We start from the raw sequence: 19,068 nt of genomic DNA, 5'->3' as shown, positions 1-19,068 counted from the left end.
AAAATTATTTTATAGGAGGCTAAGATAATATATATCAAAGATTCGTTTGAAATACTTACTTGGTCAAATAATAGACGTAGTTGCCTTTCCGATTCTCCGACCCATTTACTCAGGCAATCTGCCCCTTTCCTCATAAAAAAGGCAACACGCTTGTCTCCAGTACTGCATTCATTTGCTAGGGCACGAGCCACTAATGTTTTGCCAGTTCCTAATTTAAAATATTTATAAATAATACATTTCATAATATAAATACGCAAGAATAGAATTAAAGAATCATTTCTGTCGATAAAAACTAATTTATCTTATCATGATTTCGTCTAGATAGTCATAAAATTTCAACTTTAATGATAAACATGAGCTACAGGAGTTTGTTCTGAAAGAGAAGGGGTAGTTTTAACAAAACAATTCAGTACATCAAAGGAGAAAAAATATGTGCTTTAGAAGACTTTTCCAGACTTGATTTATTAGAAAGGCCAATAAAGTATTTCAGTATTTTATCGTAAATTGGTAACATTAGCAATTTGGATTGTTGGTAGGATTTTTTACATATTGTGGCACTACAAGAATATTTGGCACAATTTGTTTCTGATCATTGGCATGATCTCTACAATGAAAAATATTTTGTGATTAATCTTATTTAAATATTAAAAAAAATTATACAAATATTAATGCACTGATTACTGGCACTAGACCAGCGGTTGAAAAACGCTTTTTTAAAAATAAGAAAAAACCCTAACCTCGCTAAAGAAGAAGTCAAATTTTATTTCATACATAAAAGCAAGCTTTTTTTTATAAGATTGTTCCTTATAATTTATATGTATTTATTATTTTTTGTATCTCACTCCTCTAAAAATAATTTTATTCTTTCGAGAAAAAAATATCTCTGAGCGCAATAATCTAAGAGTTTAAAAATGAATAATTTTAGAATACCTGGTTGGCCGTAAAACAGTACGCCTCGAGGTGGGGCAATTTTAAACCTTTGGAACACCTCAGGATACATAAGAGGGAAAAGGATCATTTCCTTTAAGGACCTGATATGCTTGTCTAAACCTCCCACATGGTCAAATGATACCTGAAAAAAAAAAATTGTTTTAAAGAATTTTCATAAACTCTTTACCTAATAAGAAAAAATTACAATAAAAAAAGTAATCATTTACCGTTTTATCGATACCCATAGGATCAATATCGGCCAAACTGCTGCCTATCATAACTCGATCCCGTATGGTACCCTTTGTCAAATCATCATCAAGAAAATTGAGAGGGAGACATCTAAAAATAAAAGGTTTCAAAAACTGAATCAATAACAAAGATTTTCCCCAAAATTTAGTATATTGCTTTTCAGACACAATAATATAATTAAAAAATATCAAGTTAAAAAAAAAAATTTGATAAAATATTTTCCAATTCTTGAACTTCAAAACAAACTATTTATATATATATATAGATTTGAATTTAATTATTTAGAAAATATTTTAACATCTTCATAACGCTAACTGCATAGTGATGTAGATTTGCATCATATGCATTAAACCAGATATGTCTTTATGTAGCAACCTTTGCATTTTTAAAATTTTTTATTTTACCAAACCTATTTTATAGTTTTTGAACGCAACTAGAATCTTGGACTAGGGGTTCACAACCTTTTTGAGTGAAGGGCCACATGCACAGGAGATTGACCAATGAAGGACCGCAAAGTATTTAGACAGACATGTTGACAGCAATTGTAGGTAGTAATTGTTATATAAACATCATTGTTCTAGGCACTATTTTTGCCAGTTAACCTTGCAATATCTTTGCATAAAATTAAATACTTTTAAATGTTTAAAATTTGAAACTTTAAAACTGATTACTTAAAAATTAAAAAAAAAAAAACAGAATCTGAAAATTAGAATAAATTTATCAAAATTTTTTTATAGATAAATTGAAATAATTAAAAACTATGGGAAAATTCATGTTTTTTTATATTACAAAAGTCCATATAATTATAAATTTTAACATTAAAAAATTTGTTCATAACTACATTTGCTACATTTTAGATTTTCAAATTCATGACTAATTCCAAGAATTTTTCATAGCTTAACGGAGTTACTATTTTCTCTGACAAAAACACAACAATAAATTTAAAAAATCATTATAATAACATTCATTGAAATGATAGGTATATCCAAAACTGTTATACTCTGCACCTTCATATTTATAGATTTTAAATTTAAAAAACAGAGTAAAAAGAGTTAAAACAATAAAATAGCTGAAAAAAATATAAAAGCAAATAATTTTTTTTCCTTATTTTCTGCAGAATTACATTTTAAAGATATTTTTCTTGTTCATCGGAAAGGAAAGAAATGCTCCTAATTTTTCTGTTCCCATTTCAGAATAAAAAAATTCGCCAATGACGGGCTTGCTTCAGCTAAAATTTTAAATTGATAAAATAAAAAAAATAAATAAAAATTTTGAAATCACAGATGTTTAAAAGATAATTCACTCTAGAAACGATATTTTTTCTTTCATTTTCTGAAAGAACACCTTAATTTTTATTGAACACAATAAAAACATCTTATATTTTAATCAAATATGACTGTGAGTGGGGATTTTGTTACAAAATTAGATATTCGGAACACTATGAAATTGGGGGAGGGGGTGAATTCCATTTTAAAAACTAGTTTTTCGGCGACCTAAATCCATGACTTTAAAGATTTTTTTAAAAAAAAAATTAAAAAAATGACAAATTTTGTTCAATACCAAAATTCATGACTTTCTAAGTGCGCCGATACCCTGCATAGAAATAAGTTCAAAAAATAAATAAAAATTCTAGTTTTGAAAATAAATGCAAGTTAAATACTTTGATTTAAAGAAAACGTATAGAGAAAATTTATAAATTATTAAGAATTCATGCATTTAAGAGTTAACCCACTAGTTGGATGTTAAAAGACTTCTTTTAAAAAGTGATTTTGAAAAATTAAAAAAAAAAAATTACTAGTTTTTCGGGTGGATAATTATGTGAAGATTCAAGAATAAAAAACTTTTTTATGTACAGCAAACATTTTTTACTATGTAATATTAAAAAACAAACAAGTAAATAAAAAAAATCAACATGATCAGCAGTTATAGTCTAAATACCTGTTTCTAGCTCTAGCTAAACTTATAGCCTTTCGTTTTTCAAAGTGTCCTTCATCACTAGAACTACTTGAACTATTATGAATCGCATGCCTTTTTCTAAAATAAAAATCAATTATATAAAGAACTATTAAATAATACATAGGCAGTTCTTAAAAAGAGTATAAGACGCATCTATAATTAAGTTTAAATTGAACTCCTAGAAAAAAATTTTGAACTATCTAGTGAGAAGAATTAGCATAAATTATTGCAAAAGTTTCCTATAAATATCTTAAAAAATATTTTTTCCCACCTAAAGGATCAATTTTGGTCATTTAATGTTAATTAAGTCAATGTCACATGGAAAAAAAATTAAGAAAATTTAAAAATCTTTTTAAATACTACTTGTTCATATTGCATTGAAAATAAATATATAAATAAATAAAAACAAGCTGTTTATCAATTATGCTGCTATCTTTTTTTAAACCTATTTTTCAACTATAATGTATTATAATAAATATTATACTGGTACATAAATAAAATTCGCATTATAATTATAAATTATTCTGCGAGCTCATTATTGTCTTTTAACGTAGAGCATGATTTTGTCAAAATTAGTTTCAGCATTTAATATTTAGTTAAAAATAGTCCAGAATTTTTATTATGAGTAAATATTTACGATAATTTTATGCACTCGTAATACATCGACCTTATGATGATAGAAAAACTATTTTTGTTGGGTTGATAGAGATTGCTATACTGAGCTTTGTCTTTGTTAATTAATTTATTTAAACTTATTTGGTCATAATAATTAAAATTTACATTATAAATGCAAGAAATATATAAAAAACATAAATTTTACTATCACCCTAAATATAAAAATGAAATTTTACATGAAATGCGAAAAAGTTGGCAGTAATTAAAAATATTTTGAGAAATGTGAACTAGAATTTAAATAGAAATACCTAGTATAGATGTGATTACGATGTGCTGTAGTTTTTATTTTAAATGAGTCTCTTTCTCTTGGTGGTCGAGGATGGTGCTGATTTGCCTCAAAAATTGTTGTAGTAGATCGCCTAGGTCTGGTGGGTTCTAAAAAATAAAATAAAAAAGATTAAAAAACCAATTATTTCTAAAAAGAACAGATAAAAATAAATAAAAACAAGTAATAATTAATTAACATAAAATATTATCTGATTCTAAAAATTATTTAGCGGTAATGTACATATAACGTAACAATTTAAAGTTTTCTAGATACAACTTGAAAAATACATAGTTTGTAAGAAACCAACAGAACTTTGTGTTCAATTAAATATATCTTTCAGAAAAAAAATTTCTATCATTATTTTTAAGAATTTTTTATAAATGTTTCTTTATTTATATAATTTGTGTGCGCTGCTGTTCAATAAATTGATTGCTGCTTTTATATTTTCTTTGGAAAAAAAAAATTTAAAGTATTAGATTAAATAATTACCAACGCAGTCTTAAAAATTATTGAAATCAGTTCAAACTTTACTAATTTGGTAAAACCTTATTATCATTTTATTTAAATTACTAATATGTTGATTTTTAAACATACACATTTTGTGCAATGATTGGTAAATGTAATTTTATTTGCAATGTATTTTTGCATTGTCAAAAAAATTGCAAATGAATATTTTTTTACATTCTCTCACAATAAATGTTAAAAATATATAGAGACAATTTATACTATTAAAAAATGCAATGCTACTAAGTTTTGAATATAAATAAATCTGTAAGAAAAATTTATTTTACAACATCAGTATTCTCATTACACAGCAGAAATTAAATTGACGATTGCAAAATGGAAGTCAGAAAGAATGGTTTTGATGGAGATTAGGAACCAGAGATTTGTTAAAGAATTGGAAGTGTTTGCATAGATGTACTGTTTGAATACGTATAACAAAAAATACTTTGATGGAGTTAGAAATCGAATTAGCTTTGAAAATGACCTTGCTTGAATCTGAATGACGATCAAAATAACTGAAGAAAAAAAAGGAAGAAAAACAGACATGAAAAAGGATTTCGACATTAGAAATGGATTTTATTTGAAATAACTTTGAAAAAAAATGGCTGACATCAAAACTGCCTTTCATAATTAAAAGAAAAAAAAATGAATGCATTAATATTTTTAATGCAATAGGCTGGCTCCAGCAGAACAACCTTCTAGAAACTATTTCGTCAGAAGACACTTGTAAAGCTCCCACAAAAGAACATCTGTGCTGATCCACCCGAACAATGGTTAATGAGAGAAGTGGGTGCACAACTAGAACCATAAAGAATTCTATGTACATACCTGCTAAAATTGGGAGAAATAAACTAACGGAGATTTTACTGGCAACATTTTTAGGCTACGAGTCAAGTTTTGATACATCATGCATAATCAAAAAGAGAAATTCAAAATTGGAAATAGTATAAGCACTTACATTTACTCTGTGGCACGACAGCCCATAGAGGGCCAAGGCCTACTGTGCCCATCTCAATTTTCTTGACCTTGGGCTCTGGGGTGCAGGAGCAGATGTTCCGGTTAGGTGGTCAGCCAAACGCGAAACCCCCAGTGTTTAGTTCCCAAGCACGCTTGGTACTCATTTATCGACCCACTGAAGGGATGAAAGGCTGAGTCTACCTTGCCCGGCCCGAGGATCGAACCCAGAACCTGTGGCACGGGAACACAAAGCGCTACCACTCAGCCACCGGGCGTCAGCACATGCATTTAGGGAAGTAAAAAATATGTATATAAATCTTAATCTAAAGACCCATTATTTATAATTACTTAAATTATCAACACTCAACATACTGCAGTACTGGGATTAGCACCATCTGTTGAGGAATAAGAGAAGTATTTTAACCATCAGTGGATATTTTATCGCTAATTTCTAAAAAAAAAATTCTTCATCAAATATGGAGAAATTTGAGAATGCGTGGGTAAACAGGAGTTAAACGTGAAATACAGGAGTCTTCGTTAAAAAACAGGAGACTTGGCAAGCATGTATGTAAGTCTAATATTTTTCTGAGCTTGAGAAAAGAAAAGATTGAATTGCCTAGTGAGAAATGTGAGACTGAATTGCTTAAAAAAGAAATGTTGAGCTCTGCTTTAAAAAAAAAAAATTGCAAAACATCAAAATTAAGGCTTGTAATTGAAACTGGGTACTAAACACACTTAATGCTAGAGATAAGAGACACGGTGAATAGCGTAATAGCCTATCTTTGGTAGACTGGAAATGTAGACTACAATGAAGGCCCTAGAAGTCCAGGGAAAATCGCTGACGCAAATCTTTGCGTCCAAAATCTGACAAGAGAAATCATATTTTATAAGAAAAGTACAAAAGTTGATGAAAATAATAGATAGTTGCTCCTTTCATTAAAGAATGCACGAAACTTATGTATGCGTAGATAGCCGGTAGAGCAAACAAGTCAGAATTGACTCGGTGACTATTAAAAATGCAACTGTTGGTCGTTGGCCGATAACGAGATGTCTTCATTTTACCTTCTTCTTTATAAAAAAGTAACTTCTTCCACTAAGCTTATCAACTATGAAGAGAACCTTATAAATTATGCAACAATGTTGAAAACTGCAAAAATTCACAACTGCCTGCATAATTTTTATTTATATTAGCAGAATGCCTTTATTTTCCAAATAAACTTGTCTTAATTTATTTTCCCCGGGCAATTTCAAAGTCTTCTGTATAGCTAAATGTGGGCTCAGGCTGTATCAATGAGCATTAAATTTCCTAAAAATGGTTTGACTTTTCAATCCAGAACAAAACTTATAAACTAAATACTGATGATGGCAGAGCATTCAAAAATATCCTAGCAACATATGATCTAGATATAAGACTCTTAGTAAGTAAAAACAGAGATAAAATGTAAAAATGTTCTAACCAGAACTTATCAGATTCGGCAATTGAGGTAGCCTTAGAGAAATTCATCAGAATATTCGGCATGACAGCACAGATTGAGCCAAAGCCTTCTGCTGAAGATTTCTCCGAGACAACTTATTTCATGTCTTGGACTACCAGTCTTTTGCCCCCAATCGCTCTAAAATCCGATTTCACAGAATTGAGGCACTGTTGCTTCCATCCATTCTCAAAATATAAGCAGCCAAGTTTATTATTTTAATCTTCATATTTTTAATGCTATTCAGCTCTTTAAAAATACTATGAATTTTTAAGTTAAAACGACCTTATCAAAGGCCATCTTCTTTGACACCTCCAAGGATGTTTCTGAGAACCTTTCTTTCGAAAGTTAGAGGTAAGGTTACTTATACATATTAGGACTGGCCTAACATGAGTTTTATAGATTAGAAACTCTGTTTTTATTCTGGAGAGAAAATAAGACTTTCATATAGTATGAAGTCTAGAAAAATTAGAATTATTTCTAGACAAAGTTTGAAAATATGTTTAGAATCTGAACAAACTTCACTTCATTTTAATAATCACTGCAATGTTGAATATGGATAGAAGGTAACTTGAATCTTTTACTCCAATAATTGAAAAATTGTATCTGAAACAAGGAAGAAAATAAAAAAAGTCTACTCTTTAAAAATTGAGTTTTCAGCTTCAATTATTTTCTAGCTCATCAGCAGTCATATAATTTTTAAAATAATTCTGAATAATTTATATAGCCCCCTGATCATTCATAATTGGTAACAGAACAAACCTCTTGATACTTGAAATCTCTCAGTAATAGGCTTCTTAGGCCGCAAAGAATACTTAGGGCCACGCACAACATTACTTGGAACATGAGCTACGCCATCCTGATTTTGGCCACCATCCATTTCTGTTGGAAATTGGGGTGCAGCTAGAAAAAGAAAAAAAAAGAGGTTATTACAACCTGAAGTTCTACTATTCACAATATCTTTTGGACACAGCAGGCATTGTACTTACATTGCATACTATTTTCGATGTCACTTCTGTCATCAATAGTATCTGAATCAGAAATCCCATTTTGGTCTGTATCTTCCGTATCAGCCATACACCCGTCTCCTCGAGAGATGCGCCGAGAAAAGAAAGTGTGCACAGTCTTTCTCTTCTTTCTTTTGACTCTACTATACATATCCTCATATTCCTGTTCAAAAAGAAGAGTTAATATAAAGAATTAGGAGTTTACACCACCATTGAAAACTTAGTGGCTCAAAAATATGACACAGTAGACTAATGTAAAAAAGTTTAAACAATTTTAGCACACAAATAAACACATATTTAATGGTACAGATTATTTATAATTTCATAGTAATATTTATTCAAAGTACAGCCCAATATTTCAATTTTAAACTCTCTATAAGTTTTTAATTTTAATCTGTTACAAAAGCCATGTAGCTTTCACAACCTTCAATTTTTTTACAATATATCCATGATAAGCATATATCAAAAGGAAAAAAAAGTTCAGTAACCCGTTTTACACGCTCAATTCCCGATGATTTTATCTGAAATCCATGAAGCAATTCAAAGGTAGAATCGTGGGTAGTTTCCTTAACTCCACTAACAAGACTATGGCAATTTGATCGGATTGACTTTTGTAGTTGATATTATTTTTCACATCTACAAGCAAAAGACTCGAGAGAAATATCTAAGGAAAGTTGAGTTAAAACTTAAAAATTTTTTTGCTTTTATAAAATGATAAAGATTTCTTTAAAAAAAAAAAAAAAAAAAAAAAAAAAAAAACNAAAAAAAAAAAAAAAAAAAAAAAAAAAAAAAAAGAGAGAGAGAGAGAGAGAAGATATGATGAAGAAGATGTTTGTTTGATTTAAACTAAAATAATTTAAAAGAGAATTCAAGATAGCTTTAAAAATATCAACAAAAAAGAGTCAGTATGTGTCCAACATGGCATGCTGAAAGAATAAAAAAAACTACAACTCACTAGGCCTTCTGGTGTAAGGCCTAACCGTTGCAACTCATTATGGTTTCTCAGAGAGCGTCTCGGCCTTACGGTTTCACACTGATCATCTTGGGGACTTCTTTGAACGGTAGGGAAAAGTGGCTCATATTTAGTAAACTCCGGAATACTAGAAGCTAAAAGCCAAGCTTGGTTCAAATTATCGTACATGAACTTCCTCTGACGTGTGCTGCGTCTCACATTTTGCTTGTCATCAATGCTATCAGTCCCATTAACAAACATTTCGTTAGAATTGGAATGTGACGAAATGGTTGCCACAGAACTTTTTTGATCCGTATCTCTGCTAGTTTCTAGTTCCCTCTTCAGCGAGTGAGGCAAATGGCTAATTTTCGGCAAACCTGAAAAAGATAGTAAATTTAATTAAGCACAGTGAAAAATAGTAATGCAAGTATAAGATTGTCAGAAATTTTTATTGCACTACTTATGAAATTAAATAGCAAGGAAGAAAATTTATTAGAACCACAATATAAATTAAAATTATTTTCTCCAGTCAGATCAGGATAGGGGTGAATTACCTGTTTGATCAGACAATAGCACAATAATTTTAACAATGAATGGACTGTGTGAAAAAGCTTATTTCCATAATAAAAAAAATTTGAGAATTATCGCACACATGCACTGATAATAGAAAACATCTATATGCTTGCTACAATTCAACCAGAATATTAAGAATAAAAAGGGTTAAATTAAATGATGAAAAGGTATTTGGCAAAAGCAGAAGTTGACACTAGACAAATGCCGGAAGATATTCATTAAAAATGACTTATTTAAAATAATATAAATCTCCTATTTATATTTTTTAGTGAAAGCAGTCTAGCGTCTTCAGAGAGCTTCACTCTAAGCTAAACACACAGAAATTGTTATAAATTTGCCTTTATATATTGTGTTTCTTACATTACTTTTTCCTAAATAGTTTTGCTACCAGTAAAAATGGTTTCTTTCTGTTTCAAGTTTGGTTTAAAATTTTAGGGTTAAATTTGAAGGGATAGTTTTTTAATCGACCATGTCAACCTTCATCTATCGAAAGATACTTCTCTATGGATTCAAGTTAACATGTCTTATATACTAGTGAATTGGTATTTAATATTTATAGTGGTAGTTGCACCACATTACTCCTCTTCTAGAATTTTATCTGTGATAGAATTCGATGAACGAATACCACTAGTTGATTTATGCTGTGTTTTTATTTATTTATATCATTTTGCACATTATAGTTTTTATTCAATATTGTTTATTGATCGGGAGACTGTATTTACTTCACAGAAAAAATTCTCTCCCCTTTGAGCAGTATATTTTTAAGCAAATCAACTGCTTAATGTGGACCATCACGTCCAGGTCACCATTGAAGGGGCTTAATTATCGACTATGTCAACCTTCATCTATCAAAAGGTACCTCTCTATGGAATCAAGTTAACATGTCTAGTGAATTGAGATTTAAGATTTATAGTGGTAATTGCACCACAAACTATGCAATTGCACAGTACCACTATGCAATTGCACATTGCATAGTGGTACTTGTCACTTCCCCACAACGATTTCTGGTATATTTGACGCACTATAGAAAGTGGAATCTCTGATCCAATATATGCAGTAAACAATATTCCATACTCAGTGCAACAAATGCAAACTCTGTTATAGACTAAGTCTGATTGGGAAAATAAAAGATAACATACCATTTCTATCATATTTCTGAAGATGGGCAACAACTTTACCGGAAAGCTTTCGTTGTCGAGAAGATGAATTTGTTGAGCTATCATCTGTCTCGGTCTCCTAGAAAAATAAAAAAGGATAAACACTTTTAAAAGGCATATAAAAACTATCAACTAATTCTGCTTTAAATAATAATGCACAAATCTTAAGCTGAATGATTTAAAAAGGTCATTTTTATGGCCATTAAAGACAAAAAACTAAGCAAGAAATTTGGGAAATATATTTCACTTACAAGATATATTCATCTTCCATTTATTTCAAAATAATGTATTAAATAACTTGGATAATTAATACTAGTTTAGTACTAAAAACGAAATTGTGCAAATAAATTTTTTTTAAATAATTGCTTGATAACTTGATATTTCTATTCGAAAAAGAACTTCTCATATTTCTTTTACTTACGTTAGAAATAACCTATTTCTTCCAGAGACACTGTGGAAAAAAACTTAGGCAATTTCCACTGTGAAAGAAACTTCTCAAACTTGATTTGAAACTTTAAATCTGTACTTTGAAGCTTAAAATGTGACGATTTATAAAATGAAATCAAAGTGTAACAACATAGCATTTTTCATATAATTTTAGTCTGAGAAGCATTATTATGTAAACAAAAAATGATTATGATCAGTGAGTGATAGGGTGACCTGGGGTAATTCATGATCAAAAAATGCAAACATCTATTTTGTGAAAAAACTATTCAAGATAGAATTTTACTATTTACTGGAAGTTTGAGGCTATGTGAGATGAGTCCCATGCTACCTTCTTTTGTTTGAAAATCTAATTAGAATTTAAAAGATTCTAAATTTTTAGTGATCAGGAATTACCCCTTCTCTTGATCAATTCTGGGGTAAATCCTGATCATTTCTGGGGTAATTACTGATCACCAGTTTTTATAGTAAATGGGCTGTTTAAAAATAATTATACAGTGGTAATTAACAAATAAGACATTAAGATCAAACAAATAAACCAAAAAGATACGTCTAAGCAGCTAATAAAACGTTTTATTTAAAATTAGGAATAAAGATTAACACTTCATCTCTGGCAACAGTTCTCACACTGTTTTCATTTTCGAACATTAAGAGAATTCACTATTTTTGGTTTCTAGAAGCTTAGTATCCTTTTTAAGCTTATAATTTCTCACCATATTTATATTAGGTTAATTTATCAACTTAAAAGTTATTCGAACAATGTACACACATAAAATTAAGATAGAAGCAAGGTAAGACAAGCTAGAAATGGTACATATCAGAACACGTTTTTCTTGTATACAGTTAAAAAAAAATTTTGTGATTATAGTTAAAATATATTTTATAGTTGTTCCACTTAATAAATATGAACTGTTATTAAGAAAAGACAATTAACTATTAGCTATTTTTTATACTATTTATTAGAAGAAATGACAATGATCAGGAATTGCCCCAGTGATCAATAATTACCTCATCTGTAGGGGGCAACATTTGATATAGTTTCCTATAATCAATTATAATGTTTACAGTAGATGTGAAATGATTAAGCAAAAGCCTACACTATTTTAATATCAAAGAAAAAGAAAGTAACTCAAAATATTTATTATTAAGAGAAGGAGGGGGATCTTTGCAGAAATGTGCACATTTTGAAACTGATCTTTGAAATAGAAAATACAAAAGGCATTTTAAAAGATACTTATTTTGTTAGATTAAACAAAAAACTATTATTAAGTAAACATAGTTATACTTTAGTAAAGTGTACAAGCATTCTTGTCCATGCCTCAAATTAAAAAAAAAATTATTTTTTTAAAATAAAATTTAGGTGATCATTATTTACCCCAGAATCAGAGTGATCGTGAATTACCCCGGGTCACCCTACTGATAATATCTTTTCCGAAATAGTTGCTTCTTCCAATAGGTATAAAATTAGAGGTTAGTAGATATTGTAGTAGTTGATTATGTTGAATGAAAAGTGAATAGATTATTAAATATTGTAGGGAAAGAACATGATTACGAGAAATTTTAGTAAATTTAGGAAAAATTACTTTGAATCAAAATATTATGAAGCAATTTACAAAAATCTTTCCAAAAATACTTTTTTTAAAACACAGTCGTTTTTTAAATAGAAATCATTACAAATAAGTAAACTAGAGATTTCAGAGGGAGAACATGCTTAAAAGCCATTTTTGTGAATATGGGAAAATTATTTTTGATAGAAACATTATGAAGCAATTTACAAAATCCTTCCTACTTTAAAACTGAAACACTTTTTTTAAACATAGTTTTTGTTTAACAGGTACAGAATTATTCTAGATTATTAAATAGAAAATTTTAGTAAAACAGGCTCTTTAAAAACCTTTAGGAATAGAAATCTTTTGAAGCAATTTGCAAAATATCTTGCCTAGCTGAAAATTTAAAACAACTTATTCCACGTAAAGTTGCTTTTTATAACTGGGTATTAAGCTGTTGTAGATATTTAAATTAAAGATTTCATCTAGAGAAAATGCTTAAGAGACATTTTAGTGAATTTGGAATAAATTATTTTGAATAGAACAATTTACTAAAGATCTTTTCATCTTAAAAATTTAAAACATGGTCATTTTGTATTACGTATTTCAGGAAAAAATGAGGCTTCTGATTTCCTTCCCTCAAGAAAATGAAGTCAGAAAACCAATTTATCTCCGTACCAATGCATTTTTTTCTTTTAGTAAAGTAGTTATTTTACTATTAAGTAAATAGTTATTTATTATATACATTGTTGTTCTTATTTAAGTATAGGGAACAATGTTGCACCTTAACACAAGATTGGAAAAAAAAAATCAAAAATCTTATTTTTAATATAAGGATTATTTTTTTTTTTAAATATATAACAATCAAANCAATTCATCTCCGTACCAATGCATTTTTTTCTTTTAGTAAAGTAGTTATTTTACTATTAAGTAAATACTTATTTATTATATACATTGTTGTTCTTATTTAAGTATAGGGAACAATGTTGCACCTTAACTGAAGATTGGAAAAAAAAAATCAAAAATCTTATTTTTAATATAAGGATTTTTTTTTTTTTTTTTAAATATATAACAATCAAAGCTCCGGACAAATATAATAATAATTCTTTATATTACTAAAAACAAAATTATAACTTGATATTAGTAAAAAAAAAATTGATTAAAAATTGCTACATTACATTAATTACATTGTTACAATTTAATGACTGAAAATTTTTTTTTTAAATTTTTATTCAAGCTCAATATTTTTATGAATTTGTTAAAGAACAAGACTCAATTCGTCAGTTAGATAACAAATAAATTAGATTATGAAATAACAAAAAACCAAATATTCTAAATTACTCTTGGCTTTTTCATTATTTACATTCTTAAGCTCAGGCTTTAATAAGCTTTAAAAACAAACATAAAATAAAAGGGTACAATTGAAATATGCTTGTTAAATACCACATTTTCAATACAGCTAATGGAAAGTTATTGGCAATTAAAAAATTTCACATCACTTCTTTAATCAACATGCATTATCCTCCATAACACCTCTGTTTATAACTGTCAACCACAATGAAATTAGACCAGCGGCAAAGCTGGCGGGAGACAACAAGGGTTCTAAAACTTGTTTATTTATGTTCTGAAAGACAAATGAAAAGGGAAACCTATTGGGTCACTAAATTTTCATTGCTGGTGAGAACCCTATAAACAACCCATAATATCGATAGATGTGGCATCAGAAAAACATATGCCGCACCATTTTGTAATGGGTGCCATTCTTGAAGAAACCATAAATACTAGTGCCATCTACATTCAATACAAACATTTCAAATAAAATAATGAGTAAAATATAACATGCAAAGAGAGTTCATGCAAAGTTCAGTATTCAGAATAAACATTAACTAATATTGAATTCCAATCATTTAACGGATTGGGAAAAAGTTCTGGAAACTTTCAGCTTTCACTTAAAAGTCTTCTCAGATTTAAAAGAAATTAGATAGCAAGCAACATTTAAGACTGTTGACCTTTCAGAAGACCCTATACGGCAGGAGAAATTCTTCATGTGTTCGCTGAAAAAAATGATTTAGAAACATCAAATTGCAAACAAACTATGGCACAGTGTAATAATTAACCTGCAACAATTTATCTGCATTTTGATACTTTCAAAACATTTTTTCAGCATCTGGAATTTCATGATTTACTCTAGGCTTACCTGAAGTCCCTTTTTCTCTATACTTTTCTTTCTTCATATTTTAAATCACCAATGGCGGTGGAAAAAACTTGCCACAAAAAGTTTCTCCCGCAGTATAGTGACCTCTTAATGTTAAAAGTATAGAAAACTCAGCATTTTTAGTTTTATATATATACTATATTTACATGAACATATCTTGATATTTAGCATAATTTAGAAAAGTTCACTGTAGAATAATTGGTGCATCGGAAAATTATTTAATACATTTTATTTATCAGAAACATTACTTAAAAAGTGGGAATAACAGCCAAAGAATAATGTGTAACTGAAAAGATGCTAGGATACACTATTTACTATAATAAAAAATAAAAAAATTTAGTGAAAAAAAATATGAAATCGTTCTAATAAAACCCTCCATAAATAGAATTTTTTTTAAAAAATTCCTTTAAAATTTTAAAGCAAATATTTTTTTTTTTACCAATAAAAGGCATATTTTGAATAAGAAATCATGCATACAAATATTTCAAAAACAATAAAAAAAGATTAAGAATAAAATATAAAACATAATTAAGACATATTTGGTGTAACTTATTAATTATTCATATTATTTCTTAAATTTTTTTTTAGTACTTAATCCATTTTAAGGAGCTACAAAAGAACCTATTACCACAGGAATTTATATAAGTATACTAGGTAACTATTAGGTATATTTTTTTACAAATAAATTAAGACTTTTCGTTTTATAAATTATATTTACAAATATCTCTAAAACAATGAATTTTTTCCCTTAATAATAAAATAAGGAATAATCAGGATATATTCTGTTTAACTAATAATTTGCCAGTATCCATTCACCATAATTATTTAAGCTTTAATGGGATCAATAATTATTTGCAATTTCTTACAGCTCCCTAAAATGAATAATTAATACTTAACAGTATTTAATTAAAAATTGAATGAATTAATTTTTAATTAAATTTTAGTTATTATGTTTTTCAGTTTAGTTATTTTAGTTGAGTATTTAATTAAATAAATGAATTAATACTTAACAGTATTTAATTAAAAAATATAATATGCTATATTTGTATTTGTGAATTCAATAAGAATTCTTTTTAGTAATGTATATGTTTAGCCTATGTGATTTGTTAACTTAGTAATATGAATAAAATTTGATGATGCTATTTTAAGTTTTTTATAAGAAAATCAGGTTTTACTAAAATAATTTACTCAAAAAATTGCAAAATTACAGTTATTTTAATTCTCAAGAAATTCCTAAAATTTAGTATTTTTTTCAATTGTTGCTTTTTAGTTTTTCCTTATTCAAAAATTATAAATTAAGTGTCTTAAAAATTAAAACTACTATCTACATTAGATTGTAATCATTAACTGTTTAATATTTGATACTTCTTTTTGAAGAAGAATATTTTCCACTACATCTAAGGCAGGAAGAAACCTATTTCTCCTAAGGACACTTTTCACATTGTGGGAGATACTTGCCATCCCCGATTAAAAATGAAAAGAATTGATATAAACCTATTTTAGTCACATATTCTACGAGATTCAAAGTTAAGTTGAGGAACCTATGAAAATTTCTTAATAAAAAATAATGCTGAGTTTTTCAATATATTAACAGTAGGCGGAGAACAGCCATAAATTGTCTAAAATATTTAAATATTGTTTTTCCAACACAGTTTGTCTTAGAAATTTTAGAAAAAATTAACTTAGAAGGAAGAAGTATAAGGTCAGAATTTTAATGTCATACCTTTATTGGTGTCATTTGATTCATACGACCGATAACTTTGCACAGAACTGTTTCAAAATACAACAAAAATCGATTAGACAATAGCTTCAAAAAATAAATGAACAAAATGAATCAGAAAAGGCTTAGATGGCTACATAACATAAAAACATTTATTGTAAACCAAAATAATAAAATACAACTTGAACAAAAAAAAAAAAGATTTAAATGAAAACATTTAAAATTTAAAAAAAAAAACCCTACAGAATGAGCAATACCAAAGAAATTCAAAACTATAATGCATTTTAAAATAATAACATTAAAAAAATTCCCGACAAATGTTTCGAAATAATACCGAATATAAAAGACAAATTTCATCACTATAAAGGCTAAATAAGCTGCTAAACCAAAACTGAAAGTCAATAGATTACCAAGAAATGAGACATAAATCACATTGAAAATCTAGTTTTGGACTTCCGACATCGTATTCATAAAAAAAAAATAGAAGTTTCATTGGCGAGAAAATTACTTAAGCCTTAAAGTAGTGGTAATACTTTCGTAAAATCAAACATAATAGAAATTATTGTAATCTTTAAACATTTTATAGAATAGGAATTGATCATTGACCCCACATGTAAAGAAACTCAAGTCTCAAACAAAACAATAACGCAAGACTTTAATTGTTTACAATTACTTTGCATTATCTTTGTGAAAAACTTACCCTATCATCATCCATTACATTTACCCTGCATGATCTAGTTTTCATGTTGTTAGTTGAAACTTAAAAATAAATCTTTCACATTTTTTAATCGTCTAATATCCATAAATTCGAGTATATTATTTCACCAATTCTAACTTAACAAACATAAACATACCGCCATCAGCCTCATGCTACTTATAAAAAATATTCACTTCGCAACAACTGGCGGTTAGGGTTGCCACAATTAATGAAACAACCTTGGGAGGTAAGATTGGCAAGGTAACTAGGTTCGACGACTTTGCCAATTAGGAGTAAATTTCTTAAATTAAAAGATTTAAAATGAAAATATTTCTAATTTCACGCCACTGGTTCGTTGATAATCGGACAAGGGCATCAAATTGTAGAATAATTCCTGAGTTTTTCTCAGCTTGTTATCGTTTTTCGATTCAAAAAGATTTCTATTGTTTGGCTACGATAAGAAAGAGGTGAGAGTGCACAGCTGCCAGCAGGCGGGAATTTCAAATAACCTTTTTCAAAATAAACCTATTAATTATCTTAGTTAAAAAATCCCTTTTAAAGGTATGGAAATGTATGATTTCGTTGTTATACAACTTAAATCATGTAATTTTTGAAAGTTGGAAGTTTGAAACTAGAATAGAGATATTTATTTTTGTTCTAAAAAATACACATCTATGAGTTTTTCAAATAAATAAATAAATAATAATAAGTAAACATATGAAATGAAGTAAAAATAAGTAAATAAAATGAATTAGTTTTCTTTCTAATTTTATAAATAAATAAATAAAAATAAGTTAATATATAAAAATAAAATTTAAAATAAATTAATAAAAAAAATGAATTAGTTGTTGTAAGTGAGATATTTTTCTATTAATTATACAAATATATAAACAAATAAACTAAGTCATTTTCTGAAATAAAAGATTTTTTTTAAATTTTAAAATAAATAAATCGTTATTAATGATAAAAAATAATCGAAATTATAATTATTAATAATTATAATCATAGTTATATTTTATTCATTAAAAGATTAAAATAAAATTATTCAATTAAAATAAATTAATTCGTTATTATTCATTATTCCATTAAAATAAAATTATTTTTAATAAATTAAAAAGAGTAGTTTGATCACGAGGCCTTTTTTAAATCTCTATATAATTAAATACTCCCTATGCCGATTTTTAACATAAATATTTCGTTAAAAAGTGTGGAGCGGGTAATCTAATAAATGTGCATTATTGGACTCAATAAGAAAACTGCGGCTGTTCCCATATGTATTCCCCCGCTCCCAACCTAGCAATAAATTCTAAAAAAAACTATTTATTTTTTTTCAACATGCTGAATTTGAGAAATAACACTTTCAATTTCTTTCCACAACAGATCTTTCAAAAAATATTTATGATCCATACTTTTCCTGGCAAAAATGAGAAGACTCTTATTGTGAAGTAACCATTAAAATACTACTTAATTTGAAAATATTTAATAAAAGAAAGGAAAGTTTCTTTTTTTTTATCGTTTTATTATCAACAATCTTAAATTAGATTTTACGTAAGATACTTAAATTTCCTATAGCTGTAGCCAGCTTAATCATGAAATTTCTTTGGTGTTGACACATGCTAAATACACGACTAAAATAACCTAATTCATTGCTTTCTTTGAAATAAAAACTGCTTATAAACGCAGAAATTAGTTATTAGGGAATTATATTTCTTCATTAATAAATTTTGCTTCTTACATTAATTTGA

At 27.7% G+C, this 19,068-nt stretch overlaps 1 protein-coding gene across 6 annotated transcripts in view; it reads right to left on the bottom strand.

Moving 5' to 3' along the window:
• The window catches only part of LOC107451563 (ATPase family AAA domain-containing protein 2), a 51,416-nt gene extending 33,668 nt beyond the window's left edge, over positions 1–17,748 (bottom strand). Inside the window, exons 1-11 of one of the 6 annotated variants that reach the window (XM_043050281.2) lie at positions 17,327–17,748; positions 16,630–16,676; positions 10,683–10,779; positions 8,974–9,347; positions 8,001–8,181; positions 7,774–7,914; positions 4,059–4,185; positions 3,118–3,213; positions 1,158–1,269; positions 931–1,072; positions 60–208 (exon numbers count right to left, since the gene is read on the bottom strand). In XM_043050281.2, the coding sequence (XP_042906215.1) occupies positions 60–208; positions 931–1,072; positions 1,158–1,269; positions 3,118–3,213; positions 4,059–4,185; positions 7,774–7,914; positions 8,001–8,181; positions 8,974–9,347; positions 10,683–10,779; positions 16,630–16,653 (1,443 nt within the window). In that variant the 5' untranslated portion in view covers positions 16,654–16,676; positions 17,327–17,748. Of the gene's footprint in view, positions 1–59; positions 209–930; positions 1,073–1,157; positions 1,270–3,117; positions 3,214–4,058; positions 4,186–7,773; positions 7,915–8,000; positions 8,182–8,973; positions 9,348–10,682; positions 10,780–11,121; positions 11,234–16,629; positions 16,677–17,036; positions 17,174–17,326 lie in introns of those variants that run through there. The other 5 variants (XM_043050283.2, XM_043050280.2, XM_071186827.1 and 2 more) reach the window with 5 other exon arrangements.
• Between the last annotated feature and the right edge of the window lie 1,320 nt (positions 17,749–19,068).

Source organism: Parasteatoda tepidariorum, chromosome 10, assembly GCF_043381705.1.
Source record: "Parasteatoda tepidariorum isolate YZ-2023 chromosome 10, CAS_Ptep_4.0, whole genome shotgun sequence".
NCBI classification, from domain to species: Eukaryota; Metazoa; Arthropoda; class Arachnida; order Araneae; family Theridiidae; genus Parasteatoda; species Parasteatoda tepidariorum.
This window is presented reverse-complemented; position numbering and strand designations above follow the sequence as displayed.